Source organism: Syngnathus acus, chromosome 16 (genome assembly GCF_901709675.1).
Source record: "Syngnathus acus chromosome 16, fSynAcu1.2, whole genome shotgun sequence".
Classification (NCBI taxonomy): domain Eukaryota; kingdom Metazoa; phylum Chordata; class Actinopteri; order Syngnathiformes; family Syngnathidae; genus Syngnathus; species Syngnathus acus.
In genome coordinates, this window is record NC_051101.1 from 1,654,686 (window position 1) to 1,672,431 (window position 17,746).

The window sequence follows — 17,746 nt, forward strand, 5'->3', positions numbered from 1 at the left end:
GACCTTCTATGCTGCCATCATCCAGTCCATCCTCTGCACCTCCATCACTGTCTGGTTTGGATTGGCCACCAAACAAGACAACCACAGACTGCAACGGACAATCAAGACTGCAGAAAAGATAATCGGAACCAACCTCCCATCTATCCAGGACTTGTACCTGTCCAGGACCAGGAAACGTGCAAGTAACATTTCTACAGACCCTTCTCACCCAGGTTGCAGTCTGTTCCAACTACTCCCCTCCGGACGGCGTTACAGAGCACTGTACGCCAAAACCAGCAGACACAGAGACAGCTTCTTCCCCCAGGCTGTCGCTCTGGTGAACTCACACCACTTTTAGAGTCTCAGAGACATTGCTGTGCAATAACATCCTGCTCTCGACGCTGGTTGGAATTGGGGGGTTAGATCACCAACTGATTCCCGAGCGCGGCACCGCTGCTGCTCACTGCTCCCCTCTCCCCCAGGGGATGGATTAAAATCACACGGGGGTGGGTTAAATGCAGAGGACAAATTTCACCACACCCAGGTGTGTGTGTGACGATCATTGGGACTTTAATCTTTGATCTTTAATCTTTAATCTTTTTATCTTTGAATTGTCTATATGATGTGTACTATGTGTCCACTCTGCATCCATTGCAGCCTGGTCATCCTGGAAGAGGGATCCTCCCATCTGTGGTCTCTTCTCAAGGTTTCTCATTTCCCCTAGTAGGAGTTTCGAGTTTTTCCTTGCCCTCCTGGGAGTTTAAGATCAGGGGACGTATGAGAATATTTGTCAATTTTCGCACATGTCCTGAGTTTTGTTAGTCACCTAAATGTTGAACAGAGGCTGAGATGTACCGAAGTCAAATTCCTTGTTTGGCATGCTCAAACATGGCCAATAAAAATTCTTGAATCTTGAATTTTGAACCTGTTTAAGGAAACCACTGTAACTCTCGATAAATGTACTCTTACCCAAAGTGATACTGTAACCAATCTCGGTGTTATATTTGACCAAACTCTCTCCTTTCAAAAACACATTAAGAACATAACTGGAACTGAGTTTTTCACCTCCGTAATAATGCTAAGATTCTACCGATTCTTTCAACCCGCGGAAATTATTATACATGCGTGTGTTACGTCGCGCCTTGATTACTGTCACATATTGTTCTTTGGTCTTCCTAAGTCTAGTATTAAAAGTCTACAATTGGTACAAAAGGCTGCAGCGAGACTGCTCACAAGGACTAGAAGGTTTGATCATATAACCCCGATACTAGCCAGATTACATTAGCTCCCGGTCCACCTAATATGTGGCTTCAAGGTCCTCTATAAAACATTGCATGGCTCTAAGCGCCTTCCTAGCTCGTCGACCTACTTGTACCTTACGTTCCATCCCGAAACCTTCGTTTGCACAACGCTGGTCTTTTAATGACCCAGAGGGCCAAAAAGAAGTCCGTAGGGTCTAGAGCCTTATTGTCAATATCAAGGCCCGGGGGCCAGAAACGGCCCCCTACATTGTTTTATGTGGCCCACAAAGACAAATGTTGCATCGACTTTATGTCATTACTACAATTACAAATTGTCTTTTTTATTACCATTTATTTTTTTAAACTATTTGAACAGTTTTAACTAGTCTCTGATTTCAAAACTAGTTATTCATCAGTTTGTTGTGTAGCCTATACTATATGTATAGATGTATGAGATTTCATGTTGTGTCGGTCTGATTGTATTGCATCGGCACATATTCAGTTTATGTGTGTGTTGCTGTGTGCTTTTGCTAACAGTGACACTATGACGGCTGTGGTGCGTTTGTAGTCCGATGGAAATCAGAGCATGCAGTTCAACCGGTGAACCTGGATTGTTCATTTTTGACCAACATAAAATACACAGCCAAGTCGAGACACCTCGACTGTGATAGCCACTCAGAACAGCGGAGCGTCTTTAAAAGTGACTTTGTTCTTATTGTCGCAATATTTATAGAGCTTGTCTAAAACAGTAAACAAAGTCACGTTGATTCTTTTGGATTTTAATCACAATCACTTTCAATAGTTTATTCCTTACACTGTCTAAAACCTTTTTAAAAACTGTCACTTTTATTTAAAAAAAGAAATACAATTTAAAGAATATTTAATATTTATTTTTATTCAATTATTCAACTCTCCATACATACATGGGAATAGGACTTTACGTCTATCGTTGTAATATAACTGATTATGATATAGAAGCTGGTGTAACACTTAACAGATTTTTGTTGGTGGTGTGCCTCAAGATTTTTTCCAATAAAAAGTTGTGCTGTGAATGAAAAAAGGTTGGGAAACACTGGTCTAGAGCATTCTTTTTTTGGAATACCCTACCGATAAATAGCAGAGATGCTACCTTAGTAGAAGCATTTAAGACACGATTAAAAACAAATTTTTATGCTATGGCCTTAAATTAACTTGTGTTGGCCGATTTGGTTGTCGTTTGTGCTCTCTGTCCCGCCCCCCACCTCCCCGGCTGGGGGTTAGGTGACACCCAAACTGAAAATGGCTTTCTGGATTCCATGTCAACCACGAGGGATCTGAGGCGGATTACCCCCCTCGTAGACACTGCCATGACAACTGAGGGCACCTTCCTGCAGCTCTTCACTTTAAACATGCACATCTACTTCTTTTTCTTGACAAATTTGCTAACATTCCAGTCAATTTAGAATACCGTGTTTTTCCATGCATAATGCGCAAAATTTAACAAATTTATTGTCCTAAAATCTGGGGTGCGCATTATGCATGGATACAACAATTTTTGAAGAAAATCTCCCTCGAAATAAAACTTGAAATCACACCTTTCTTCTTGTTTGTTGTCAATCGCGCATCGCATTCAGCCATCCTGCCCAACACACTTAGTCAGTAAAATTCATAATTGACGACACATCGTTTGATGCGATGGTCCAATCCTTGATGGTGTGTTATTGTCAAATATTGTTTGTTTTTTAATCTCCATCGCAAACCGGATATCTACGGAGGCCGCCATTACAGATGCGCAGAACGGATGCGCAAGACACGTCAGCTATATAAAGAGCGAGAGTTCAGTTCTATACCTAAATGCGTATTACAGGTAATGTTTTATTTCACAACACTTTGCCTTGTTCCTTTCTTCTCTGCTGTTCACTTCAAACACGCTCCATACAAACACAATGCTCTCGTATCAGACGCTTGCTCGATCACCTGCTCGTTTGGTGTCACAATGTACCCTACACAAATCCGAAACATTTCTTCGCTATCGAGTTTGCTAGCGCATGCGCAGTGATACTGACCGGCAGAACAACATCCGGTTGTTCCCAAAGATGATCTTTTTTCTGAAATAATTTTACGTTTACGGACTTAAGTAAGAGTCAAAATTTGGGTGCGTATTATACATGGGTACAGGCTATTTTCCAGCATCGACATGCCATTTTTAGGGTGCGTATTATGCACAGGGGCGCATTATGCATGGAAAAACACGGTAATGCACAAAATTCGTCAAGTTCAAGTTTTCTGCTGACTATAAAGTCGGATTGAAACGGAAATTGGGCCCCTTCTAGTGGCAATTCAGCCTTTTTCAAGGTTGACGACGAGGCACTCCAAAGGACCCCTGCCAGAGGGCGAGGAGAAATCTTTGCCAGTTTTGTTTGGTGGTGTGTCCTGACATTTTCATCACGAATAATATTTGGCTTGCCTGAACAAAGGTTGGAAAACACCGATTGAGATAACGTAATTGATTTCATCCCAGAATACGAAGCGTATTCTTGAACCAGTTGAGTTCTGATTAAACAGACAATTCATCATGTTACATACAACAAAATAGTTTTTGGTGGTCTTCAAATGAGATTGATTTTATATGTTGCGGCTTATCCTCTCATCTTTTGCTCTCGTGCCATTTGGCAGAGTCCGCCCGGATCACACCAGTCTTGAAACACAGAGCCTTGTGGAAGGAAGTGGGAAGCGGATGTGGTGAGATGGCTTGATTTTACACTTCCCCCAAATAGCAGTTTGTGGTGCGAATGGGGAACAACATATTTAATGGTTGCAGCACAGACTCCTTGCTATTACTCTTTGGCTCTTTCTCCAGATTCACAGTTTTGCAAATATTTTAATTTTCAACCAAAATTTCCCAATGTGATATTCAACACGACAGAGTAACATGGTTCCAATTAGAATTTCAAAACATTCAGCATATTCAGTTCACCTTGGGAACAATTTTCTTGGCAAAAATTCTACCCATTGATCAAATATTTTCCAAAGTTACCCACCCTCCCGAAAAATCATTATTCATTTCCAGTGACACACTCAACAAAACATTGCTCCCATTTGAAAGTCAAAACATTGAGCACATTTAATTCACCTTCATCATGATTTTCAACATGCCAAAAACCTCCGTGTGCTACATAAAACAATTTTTTCCCTTCATTATCTAATATCGTTCAACATCATTCTATCATGTATCCATATTTCTTTTCAGCATTCACATGCCATTTCCCCAGAAATGGCAAAAGTCTAGATCACAGGTGTCAAACTCAAGGCCCGGGGGCCAGATTTCAGTTTCAGTTTATTTAAAGGAACATCAAAGTTTCATGGACTGGCCTGACTCAGTTCAAGAACTGTTTTACAGCAGGTTCCTATAACATTACATACATTTCAATACAATATATACATTATTGTTAAGGGGTGCAAGTTTGGTTTGTACATAGAAAATATGTGTATAGCCGTTTAAATTGCGTAATAGAGGTGGCTGATCTGATTTGAAGGGGTATCTTATTCCAGATCAAAATAGATGTGCGGATAAAAGAGTTTAGACCAAAATTGTTTTTGTATGCTGGGGTTCGGATGAGGTCCTGTGTAACTGAGCGGGTGATGCGAGCCTGTCTTTCATTACGGCCTGGGATGAGTGAATTAACTATAGGTGGGAGAGAATTTGTGTGTAGTTGATAGAAGAGTTTTATTGCCATGAGAATTGTGTAATTCTGGAAGGTCAGTGCATTGGAGCGTGCAAGTGACGTGCAGTGATGGGTCCAGATTGATAGTCTGCCATGTATTTTGTATGCTCTATTGTATAGTCTGGCTATGGGATCCAGAGTTTCTTTTGTGGTGAGAGACCAAATGGGAAGACAGTATGATAAGTTAGACAGTATGATAGAATGTAGATAAATATTTGAGACATTATGGGTGAGATAGTGCCTGATCTTGTTATAGACATATATTTTCTGTTTGAGCTTATTAGTGAGAGTGTTAACATGTTTTTTCTAGGTGAGGTGGGAGTCTAAGTGCACTCCAAGATATTTATATGTGTCTGTGACTACTAGAGTTTGATCGGATAGAGCAGTGGTCCCCAACCTTTTTTGCACCACGGACCGGTTACGTGTCAGAAATATTTTCGCGGACCGGCCTTTATATAAATAAATATATTTATATATTTATTATTTAAATATTTATATATATAAATAGGATGAAATAAAATGATACGACTGGCATAAAACCAAATATAAACCACATAAAAATAAAACGTTGAATTAGTGGGAGCACCGAGCTCTTTTGTCAGAAATGAGCCGTTCCCATCTAGGCGTAATCGGAGACAATGACACCCGAAGTGGTTAAGGTTTGTCTTTAAATGCAGGATGCTTGGTCTCCATGTGCCGAAGCAGGTTTGAAGGCTTCATTGCCTCGTTAGCTAGCCTTTCGCCACATATGCGGAGTGCACTTGGCGCGTCAGAGTCACCTGTGGCGATAAATCCATATTTTAAGTAGGACTCCAGAAATGTTCTTTTAAATGCAGCTTTCCTTTTCTTAGAAGTCGTAGCCTCTTCTTCTTCAGTGTCCTCATTGGACGTTTTTCCCTTTCCGAAGAAGCTTTCCAAACTTCTCTGTTTCTTGCTCATTTTTGCTTGCCTCGCGGGCTTGACTGTGGTGACATGTCACGTGACCGAGACGAGCGCCCTGTGTCAAGAGTCCTTATTTTTCAGATGCACCGACAGATGTAATTGGGAGAGATTCGCCAAATTTTTTATATTTTTCAAAATAAATTCTTACTCATTTTTGCTAGCTTTGCGGGCTCGACTGGGGAAACATGTCACGTGACCGGGACGACCGTCTTAACCTGAATGAATTGATCGTCAATGGAAAAAAAAAAATAATAATTATTTTTTTTTATTTTATTTTTTTTCCTGTGCGGCTCCGCGGCCCGGTACCAAGTGACCCACGGACCGGTACCGGTCCGCGGCCCGGTGGTTGGGGACCACTGGGATAGAGTAATGGGGACAGTTATGGAGATGTTTTTCCTAGGGGAGTGGAAATACATTATTTCAGTTTTTTTTATATTGATCGTCAGATGGTTTACTTTTAGGAGCTGGAGATCAGAAGTAAGTTTGGAGTTTATGGTTTCGATGTTCGGATCTGAGGTGAAAATAACTGTGTTGTCAGCATATAATATGATTTGAGTTTGTTTGCATATGTTGGGCATGTCATTGATGTACATAATGAATAATAATGGGCCCAGTATGCTGCCCTGGAGAACACCAGTGAGAGAGGGTTGGAGTAGATGTGGCCTGACCAATATTAACAACCTGGATTCTATCCGAGAGGTATGAAGAGAGCATAGTTAGAACTGAGGGGGAGAGATGAAAGGAAGCTAGTTTGTTATGGAGTATTTGGTGATTAACTGTGTCAAAGGCTTTACGGAAATCTATAGACTGCTCCTGTGATGTGGCCTTTATTAAGAGAAGTGCGTATATATTCTGTGAGTTGTAGCTGTGCAGATAGTGTTGAACGAGCTGATCGGAAGCCAAATTGTGAGTTGTTGAGAAGGTTGTTTGTTTCAAGATGTTCTATAAGTTGTTTTGGCAGGATTATTTATAAAAGTTTTGATATAGGTGGGAGGATTGCTATGGGACGGTAGTTGGACAGGGTTGTTCGGTCGTCTGATTTAAATATGGGGGTAATTTTTGCTTTTTTCCACGCAGTCAGAAATATGGAATGTCTTATGCAGAGATTGATTAAGTGGAGGATTAAGGGTAGGAAGCTACTGGCATGGGTTTTGTAAAAGTCTGTGTTTAATTCATATATGTCTTTGGCCTTTGAGTTATTGAGTGAGCTGAGAATACTGGATAACTCTGAGAGCGTAATCTCAGAAAAGGTTAGCTTGTCTGATGAGGGAGTTATAGGTGTGGGTGGAGACGGAGGATCAAAGTGTTCTGTCAGTTCTTTAATAGAGGTGATGAAGTAATTATTAAATGCATTTGCAATCTGTTCCTGATCAGTAGTGAGTGTATTTTGTAAGGATATTGTATTTTCATGAGTTTGCCCAGTGATGGATTTTAGTATCTGCCAGAGGATTTTGGGGTTCGTGGCGGCCTGAGTGATTTGCTCCTGGAAGTAGGTAGTTTTAGCCTTACTTATCTCTAAGGTGCATTTATTTCTAAGATGTGTGAGAGCTGTTTTAGTTTCAATAGTTTTTATTGACCTATACAATTTCAGTGCAGTGGTTTTCTGTGCGATTAAATTGAGAATATCTGAGTGTATCCATGGTAATTTATTTTGTCGTAGACTGAGTTTTCTGGTAGTAGTGTATTTTTTCTGTATGGCTTCTATACGATTCTGGAAATCTGCTAAGATTTGTTCTGGGTCGGTGAGTGCTAGTTGGTTGCTCCAATCAATATTTTTTATTTCGGTTTCATACTGTGGTAGCTTGGATCTTGGTATATTTGAAATAGTGCACTGTTGATGATTTTTCCGAGATTTAAGGTTTTTCCTAACTGTGTATATGAGAGAATGGTCTGATACAGCTACGTGGATGACTCCTGATATGCTATATTTTGCAGGTTGATTAGTGAAGATGAGATCGAGAATAGAGCTGCGAGTGTGACATATTTCTAGTTGGTTCTTTTATCAGTTGGCGGAGTCCTAATTTTTTTGCCATGCTTTTTAGAGGTTTGGATGATTTGTCTTTGTAGTTTAAGTTCAGGTCGCCAATTAAGATATATTCCTTTGTTTTTATATTTTTTATAATATTGGATAGATTTTTAATATAATCTGTGGGGTTTGTGTTTGGCGGCCTGTAACTGGCAATAACTGTGATTGCATGTTGGTTGGTAAAACTGATGACCAGTTGCATTGTTTCAGTTTCTGTTGTGATTGGGGTTACTGTGTGTGCATATGATTTATTTATTAGTAATAGAATACCTCCACCTGGTTTATTTGGCCGGTCTCTTCTGTGTAGTTGATAATTGTCTATGGAGATCTGGTGTGATAGGAGAAAGCCACGATTCTGTAATGATGAGAAGATGTGGTTTGCCTTGTTCAGTGAGTATTTTTATTTCATCAAGCTTTGATGTGATGCTTCTTGCATTGAGGTGGCATATTTTAAAACCTTTAATATTGCTTAATTGGGATATGGTTTGAATTTGTTTTATGTGATTCTTATTTTTCCGTTTTGTCATTTGTACGTTATTTTGGGTGCTAGATTGGGTGCTGGCATCTGTTTGACTGGAATGAGATTGCGTGATGGGCTGAGGGCGAGCTCCAGAGGCATGTAGTTTTGGGCTAGGGTTTAGTGGGATATTTATGAGGTTATTATGATTGGTTAATTGTGCCTGAGATCGATAGACAGTGGTGGATACTCTAAAAGAAATGTGGACATGAATCTTTTGCAGTGGGAATGTAGTGTGTGACAGTGGTGTGGTTTTTCCTTTGGTGAAGGTGGGGGGGTGGAGTAAAGGGGCCTGGTATGAGGACTAGCGTGTGGGGGAGCGGGGGGATCTTGGTTAGTCCGAGGTCTGAGGGGAGGTGAACTGTTGTTGTGAGGGAGAGAATGGATCGGACTATCCTCGCGTCACGACTCATGGAGCCAGTCCAGGGATTCCAGAGTGAGCTCCATGGAGAGGGAGAGCAGCCGTGTCCCCGCCTGGTTGAGGTGTAAACCGTCCCTTGCAAAAAGATTGTGCTGTTTCCAGAAGGTTGTGAAGTTATTGGTATAGGGGATCTTGTTGGTGGTGCAATGGGCCTGGAGCCAGATGTGTAGATCACGGATCCGACTGAACTGGGTGTCGGTGAGTCGTGGAGATGGAAAGGGGCCGGAGATAATGAAGGCCTTACCGGTTGCAGAAACGGTGGAGATGAGTGTGCGAAAATGTTGTGTGAGAATCTCTGACTGCTGGAGTTTGATGTCATTGGTCCCGATGTGTATGATGACAATGGAGATCTGTGGACGGTGCGCTGTCAGTTGGGGGATGCGGGTGTTGATGTCGAGGACCTTGGCTCCGGAGAATGAGTGGGTCTCAGCTTTGGAGAGGGAACGTGGCGTACCATTGAGCATCCAACCACCAGCACAGAGGGGACGCGGGTATGGGTAGGTGGACAGTTTGGTGCCGGCAGGGCTGCGGTCCGTGTCCTGTCAGATTGCTGGTGGCTCTGAGCGTGGTGTGGTGGGAGGGGTCGGGGAAGTGAGTGCTTGAAAAGGGGGTGTTCTCAAAAAAACACTAAAATCACTCTAAAATTGCAGGCAAGACTAGGAGCAAACAATACCGGCAGCCATCTTGCGCCGGACGCATTATTATTATACGCTATTATTTGACCCGCCACATCATTTTATGTGGCACGCAATGACAAATTGTGCATCAAATTCGTGTGTCATTACTAGAATTGCAAATTGTCTTCACTTTTAATAATATACATATGTATTTTTTAAATATTTGACCAGTCTTTACTCGTCTGATTTGAAAACGAGTTATTTGTCAATTTGTTTTGAAGCTTTTACTGTATATAATATAAGGTGCTCATACATTTATTTGGGTTGACAGTCATAATGACCCTCCGAAAGAAGCTATGACTACAATGCGGCTTGCGAAAAAAAAGAGTTTGACACCACTGGTTTAAATCTAGGGTTAGGGTTTCAAAGTAGGGTTTGATACTAGAGTTAGGGTTTCAAAGTAGGGTTCAAAGCTAGGGTTAGGGTTTCAAACATGTGTTTAAAGCTATGGTTAGGATTTCAAACTTGGGTTTCAAACTAGGCTTAGGGTTCCAAAGCAGGGTTTTATACTAGTGTTAGGGTTTCAAAGTAGGGTTAAAGCTAGGGTTAGGGCTTCAAAGTAGGGTTTCATACTAGGGTTAGGGTTTCAAAATAGGGTTTAAAGCTAGGGTTACGGTTTCAAAGTAGGGTTTAAAGCTAGGGTTAGAGTTTCAAAGTAGGGTTTAAAGCTCGGGCTAGGGTTTTAAAATAGGGTTCATACTAGAGTTAGTGTTTCAAACTAGGGTTTAAATCACAGGTGTCAAACTCAAGGCCCGGGGGCCAGATACGGCCTGCCAATTCATTTTGTGTGGCCCGCGAAGACAAATTGTGCATCAAATTCATGTGTCATTACTAAAATTGCAAATTGTCTTCACTTTTATTAATATCTTTTTTTTTTTTTTTTTTACTCATCTGATTTGAAAACGAGTTATTTGTCAGTTTGTTTTGTAGTTTTTACTGTATATAATATGAGGTGCTCATACATTGATTTGGGTTGGCAGTCATAATGGCCCACCGAAAGAAGCTATGACTACAATGCGGCCCGCGAAAAAACCGAGTTTGACACCCCTAGTCTAGATGATAATAATTCACTTTTGGGCTATGTAATGTCAGGCCTACTTACCTCTAGCCTACGATACTTACTATATAACAAAAAATAGCCAATTTTGAGGTCTAGTCTCGGTTCAGTCCTTCCACTATTTGCAGGCTTTACTGAGTTTATGGTTTTTAAACAAACATGAGAAACATTCAACGTGGCTAAAAGTTAACGACTTGAGGCCATTGACCATTACTGGTCAGTAGCGTAAAATTGTTTGCGGTCACCTGGCCAATCGTACTTCAGTGCGGTACTTGTGGCGAATGCTGGTCCTCAAAGCCATCGAGGAGCCGGGAAGGAAGGCCAGGCAGCAGCTCTTCCCATGGTCCTGGGCCACCTTGCCTTCCAGGATGCATGCCAAGAAGGTCCCACACAGACCTGTGAGCCAAACACACTGTAAGAGCCCAATAGCGGCCGGCGGATACCACTGGGCGCTCTCAACGCGTACAGATGCCGCAGTCATCGCAGCAGTCCAGCGTGTTAGAGCTCCAGTCGGACACGGCGTACTGGTGGATGCTCACTTGAGGCTGGGAGCTGATCACGCTGGGCTGGAAAGTCTCGGCTGCCGCAAGTGGAGAAGGGAAACGTTGGCCATTGCGCCTGCACACTCTCGGGGAGGCTCTTATAGGTGGCCCGCCTGGAGTGTAGCGCACCACTCAAAAGGGTGCAGCCAACGTGATACATTTTTGATTTTATTTTCTTATCAGCTGGCAGTAATTGAAGAGCGAGGAGGAATGAAAATGGAGCAAATGTGGCGTGTACATACCATCTCAGGAGCGTGACACGAGAACTAATTGTTCATGGTGAATGTGTTTATATTTGCGCAGTACGTTTTATTCTCGCCATCCGAATGAACAAATCATCCATTCATGCACTTGTCCTCAGCTGGGTCGCACCCGAGCTGGAGCCGAGCCCTGCTGACTTGTAATTTTCTTTTTGAGCATTTCACTGCATAAATGTAGAAATTTAAAAAGGGAACCGTGTCAATTTCACTCTGAAACCCCTGCACGGCAACAGAGGAAGTGAAAATGTTTTGCGTCATTGGGTTTAACTGGAAAAAAGACAACGTGGCTGTCTCCCGTGCTTCTCCACACCGGTGGGGTGCGGCATCGAACGAATAATGAGGGCCACACCACACAAAAACAACAAAGACACCACAGCCACCACTGCCTCAGAAATTGACAAAGCAGGCCCTAAATACAAGAGCAGGAGTGGCTGGCGGGAGTTGATTGGTTGACAGGGGCAGGGCCGACAAGAAGCGCTGGAAGCAAACAACAAAAGAGCAAGAAGACAATATATCTCACTGTGTATTAAAAGGGACACAATATAGCTAACGACTACTTAGTTACTTACAAGAGTATCATTGTTAAAGTGTAATGCGCCATCAAGCTGCGCCGGGTTCCAAACCAGAGCAGAAGTAAAAGCAACATCTGCACTATTGCGCGAGCACAAAATTTACCAGAAGACCCTCAGTCGAGACAAACATAACCACAAGATGATTCAGTTCCTCACACTTTAAGCCAATGAGATGTTTGCGAACATAAAGTGGTCAGGAAAAGTAATGACGGTTATTTGTTCTTGTAAGCTGAGAAAATGCAATTGAAGTTGTTTTGATAGGTCACGGTCAGTAATTGGACGTTTGAATGGTGACGTCACCACAATGGATTTGAAATACAACAATCCAGATGTTGCAGAAGACAATCGTTAGTAGGTTTCACGAAAATATGCCCATTTAGGGGTTGCAATGGAGCGAGAAATTACTCTACTCTTCCAGCTGTTCCACTCCTCTCTTGGCTTCTCTGTGCAGCAATTATATTTGCATTCTTTGTGGAGGATAAAGAATAAATGCCTGTCAGTATTCTTATGTGGTCTGTCTACACGGTTTAGCATGATTTGCGTCCAGATATACATTCTTTAAAGGGTAAGCGCCGCATAGAAGCTAAGAGCTAGCCCGCGTGCCTATACGGCGTTTCCCATTGTGTGTTAGCATTCAGCTAGCAGAGGCTATTTGCGTGAATCTCGTTGGTTTACTTACGTTGATAGCTTGCTGCCTCTTTGTCATTGTCCATTTCTGCACTTCCTCATGCAATCCATCTGCCAAAGCACTGCTCAAGGTGGACTGACTTAAGTCACCTTTGAAACTCGTCAATTGGACCGCTTGTATCTCAAGGTGCCGTTGTATTGTACAAGTTTAGAAATATTTTCATTCAATTCAAATGTAAAGGTAAAATGTCAGTCAAATATATACATATATTATGTTTAGGGTTACAAAAAAGCTAAAGATGTCACGTTAAAGTGTGATTGTAATATAGTATTTTGTCATCATTTTGGTGTTGGTTAGCAAGTGACGGCTGTCAACTGTTCACTCCGCTCTTTGCTTTCTTGTGCATTTCTATTTTCTGTGTTGTGTTTACCGTCTTTTTCCGTGCATAATGCGCCTCCGTGCATAATACGCACCCTAAAAATGGCATGTCGATGCTGGAAAATAGCCTGTACCCATGTATAATACGCACCCAAATTTTGACTCTTACTTAAGTCCGTAAACGTAAAATTATTTCAGAAAAAAGATCATCTTTGGGAACAACCGGATGTTGTTCTGCCGGTCAGTATCACTGCGCATGCGCTAGCAAACTCGATAGCGAAGAAATGTTTCGGATTTGTGTAGGGTACATTGTGACAGCAAACGAGCAGGTGATCGAGCAAGCGTCTGATACGAGAGCATTGTGTTCGTATGGAGCGTGTTTGAAGTGAACAGCAGAGAAGAAAGGAACAAGGCAAAGTGTTGTGAAATAAAATATTACCTGTAATACGCATTTAGGTAGAGAACTGAACTCTCGCTCTTTATATAGCTGACGTGTCTTGCGCATCCGTTCTGCGCATCTGTAATGGCGGCCTCCGTATGATATCCGGTTTGCGATGGAGATTAAAAAACAAACAATATTTGACAATAACACACCATCAAGGATTGGACCATCGCATCAAACGATGTGTCGTCAATTATGAATTTTACTAAGTGTGTTGGGCCGGATGGCTGAATGGGATGCGCGATTGACGTGTCTTGCGCATCCGTTCTGCGCCTACTGTCATGGCGGCCTCCGTATGATATCCGGTCTGCGATGGAGATTAAAAAACAAACAATATTTGACAATAACACACCATCAAGGATTGCACCATCGTATCAAACGATGTGTCGTCAATTATGAATTTTACTGACTAAGTGTGTTGGGCAGGATGGCTGAATGTGATGCGCGATTGACAACAAACAAGAAGAAAGGTGTGATTTCAAGTTTTATTTCGAGGGAGATTTTCTTCAAAAATTGTTGTACCCATGCATAATGCGCACCCCAGATTTTAGGACAATAAATTAATTAAATTTTGCGCATTATGCACGGAAAAAGACGGTACATCCTATCGTCTTCACAGGTCTTCAACCTCGTCTTCCTGTTGGTGTGCATTGACAATTGTTTCATTTCATAGGATTCTTTTTTTAGGCTTTCTGATGATACCTAGTGAACACTGAAAAAAAATAGGGATGATGCTGTTGCAGAAGATTTTTCCACGGCATCCACATCAGTCACGCACTGTCTGTCTGCCTGCTTGAAAACATTTTTTTATTTTACATGTCTGCAGAACTTTTTTTTTGTTTTGCCCAAGCATGTCACAATTTCCTCCAAGGCAAAAATAAGACTCAAGCTAAGTTTGCATCTGTCCTAAAGTGTGAGGATTCGGTTCCCAAAATTGTGACTTCTCCTTTTTTTTCTCATCCATCCAGTTTTGGCTGCAAAAAACGCTTTGCTTGAGCCACTTTGCAGTGTGCAGGTCAACGTGCTGCCTCGGCATCTGCAGCAAACATGGATGATTACGAAGTAACCACCGAGGACTACTGGGTGAGTGGCGCGCTTTTGTTTCCAAAGCTTTTCCAGTAACAAGCTTGCATTATGGGTGGAAGAAAAATGCTTCTGTTGTTTCTTGCTATTGGATTGATATTTTTCTCCATATTTGGAGTGCTGTTATCATATCCCGGATGAATCTCTAATTAAAAGCAAAACTATTTTCTCTCTTATTGCACTAGGGGAAAGCAAAATATGGAAAGCAACCTCACATATATTTGGGCAAATGCTTTCCTAGGTCCAGTGGTGCACAACATTGGGGTGCAAATGACAAGCTCCGTTCTAATACTGAATAAATCCCTTTGCTTTATTCAGAGAAAATTGTCACGTGCACTAAACCAACACCTGTGAATTTTTGGCTCTGTTTGAAAAGTTCATCGTGTTTTGAGTGACTGCCTTTTTTTTTAAAGAAAGAGAGCTCTTGGGAGCAAATCTTTCTGGGGGACACGTGGAGTACAAAAAATCTGAAGCTCACTAACTCACTTCCAGCAGACATAACAATTTTCTGCTTTTGGGGTGAGGACAGGAGGGGAGAGAGTAATTCTGATGATTGATGGACGTGGTTGTGTGTCTGCAGATATTTGATGACTACGACAACTACACATTGACGCCGGAAACCAGCAAGACATACGCGACGCCCTGCCCTAACGAGGACATCTACGTGTTTGCGCAGCGATATCTTCCCGTTGTCTTTATCCTGGTCTTCCTCCTGGCCGTAGTGGGCAACGTGCTGGTGCTGTGCGTGATCCGGCGCTACCGTAGCTCCCGTGGCGGCGGCTGCTCCTTTTCCCTGACCGACACCTTCCTCCTGCACCTGGCCATCTCCGACCTGCTGCTGGCCTTCACGCTGCCACTCTTCGCCACCCAGTGGGCCCACCAGTGGGTGTTCGGCAAGGCGCTCTGCAAGATTTCGGGTGCTCTCTTCTCGCTCAACCGCTACAGCGGCATCCTTTTCCTGGCCTGCATCAGTTTCGACCGCTACCTGGCCATCGTCCACGCCGTCAGCTCTGGCTGGAAACGCACCACCTGCCAGGCGCAGGTGGCCTGCGCCATCATCTGGGTGGTCTGCCTGGTCCTGGGCGGGGTGGACATCACCTTCAAGCAGGTGGGCGAGGTGAATGTGGGCGAGGCCCGCTCGCCGCTCCTGTGCCAGGTGTGGTTCCCCGCCAACGCAGCACAGTGGCAGGCCAGCCTGCAGCTGCTCAGCGTGAGCCTGGGCTTCGGGCTCCCGCTCCTAATCATGCTGTACTGCTACATCCGGATCTTCCGCTCGTTGTGCAACGCCACCCGCCGGCAAAAGCGCAAGTCCCTGCGCCTCATCGTCTCGCTAGTGTCCGTCTTCGTGCTCTGCTGGGCGCCGTACAACGGCTTCCAGCTGGCCGACGGGCTGCAGAGGCTGGGCGTGGTGGCGGGGGGCTGCCGCTTTGGCCGCATTGTGGACATGGGCACGGTGATCACCGAGAGCGTGGGGCTGTCCCACTGCGCCCTCAACCCGCTGCTCTACGGCTTTGTGGGGGTTAAGTTCCGCAGGGAGATGGCGCGCATGTGCAAGGGGCTGCTGGGCAAGAGAGGCTGGCTGGGCGTAGGGGAATGGGGGGAGCAGAAGCGCAAGACCACCGGTTCCCACAGCTCTGCCGAGAGTGAAAACACCCACTACTCTGTCGTGCTGGGAAGATGAGAGAGATAAAAAAGTTCATGATGTGTCTGAAGAATAGTGCCACTTTTTCCATTGCGCACGAGCAGCTCCACTGACTAACTCTTAAGACAGATGCAAATTTTGAAAACTTTGTCCACTTAGTGCACATGAAAAGAGAAATTTGCTAGATGCTAGGAGTGTACAGCGGTTTGAGCAAAACAGATGTGTGGTTTGTCAGGTCTTATGATTGATAGGAAGGACCAACCAAGTTCTGGAAATACGAGCTCACGGTAATCAAAATAGCAAATAAAGATGACGTACCACGCAATTGAATATATAGTATATGATACAGCCCCCCCGTGTATTTTTGTACCTAAAACATTTGTAGATGGCCCTGATTAAGAAAGTGAAGCACTGAAACAAAAATTTTGGCTGAGTATAATAAAGACTGGAAAATGTTCTCTGTGTCGCTATGGTGCCATGCTTGCATGTCGTTGCTTTAGAAAATGTAGTATTTTGTTGTTGGATATTGTTTTTGTATGATTATCTTGTGAAATAGTACCTTGTGAAAAGTTGAATTTCTTTAAAGCAAATTTTTCTTAACCGTTACATGCAAATATGTTAAATACAACTGAGCTGTGCGTAACACTTGTTTAGCCACTCTTGTAGGAACATCATTGTGACCTTATCATGAAAACAAAATGGTTCATGAGTAACTGATGAAAACGTTGAAATATATCTGCTGACTATGTCTCTTTTTTTTTTCAGCTACAAACATATCCCCGTGTGTGTGATCTGTGTTACAAAAAGAGGAAATAATTGTGACTCACTTGTTGTTTAAGGTGGCACACAGCCCTTAGCATTGGTTATGAGCTATGATTGTATGATACACTTTTGGAGAATAAAATAATCAAAGCCTGATGTACTTTTGTTTAGCATTCTTCCAAGTGTATTCTATGGGCAAAAAAAAAAAAAAAAAAAGATTTTTTATATTTTTCAGATAATTGGGTGCTTATTTTTGAGAAAGAAAAGGTATAAACTCAGGAGAATTAAAAATAAATAAACTCCGTTTGACGCCGATGTAAAGACCCGGAGGCAGTAACGGGTTTGGTATGGACAACATGGGCGGGCTGCCCAGGGCGGCATTATTTTATGTTACGACCCCCCCCCAAAATAAAAAAAACACATTTGCCCTGCAAAGCAGTTTTAGCACTTAATCACTGTGTAGGGAATTGGTCATTTAGCGCCCCCTCCAGGGGAATCAGCAATTTAGCGCCCACTTCAGCTACAGACCGGGTGCCCATGCTTGCTAAGAAGTTGTGCACAGAAACTGAGTGACAAGGGGAAATGCCAGGGAAGGGGACGCATGTGGAACAGTTCACCTGGGGGATCCCCAATGTGATTTGAATGTGGTGAATGATGTGAATTTCAAACTGGAACGACGTAAATGTGAAATGTTGAATGTGCCATCAAGAATGAATGGGGAAAATTTGCTGTAAATTTGCGAATTTTGTGAAAACTTTTGGAACATTTTTGGAATGAGAAAAATGCAAGCGCTCATTACTTGAATTTGGAATACGTCATGAGTGGAATAAAGTGAATTATGTGGAAGTAGTAGCAGGACAAAAAAGTGAGGAG

At 42.8% G+C, this 17,746-nt stretch overlaps 1 protein-coding gene across 1 annotated transcript; it reads left to right on the plus strand.

The window, feature by feature from the left end:
• Window positions 1-14,319: 14,319 nt before the first annotated feature.
• cxcr3.2 (chemokine (C-X-C motif) receptor 3, tandem duplicate 2) lies at window positions 14,320-17,033 on the plus strand. The gene is made up of 2 exons (XM_037273360.1): window positions 14,320-14,469; window positions 15,050-17,033. Exons 1-2 carry the CDS (start codon window positions 14,434-14,436, stop codon window positions 16,148-16,150), a joined length of 1,137 nt encoding a protein of 378 aa, XP_037129255.1. The 5' UTR covers window positions 14,320-14,433; the 3' UTR covers window positions 16,151-17,033.
• Window positions 17,034-17,746: the final 713 nt, after the last annotated feature.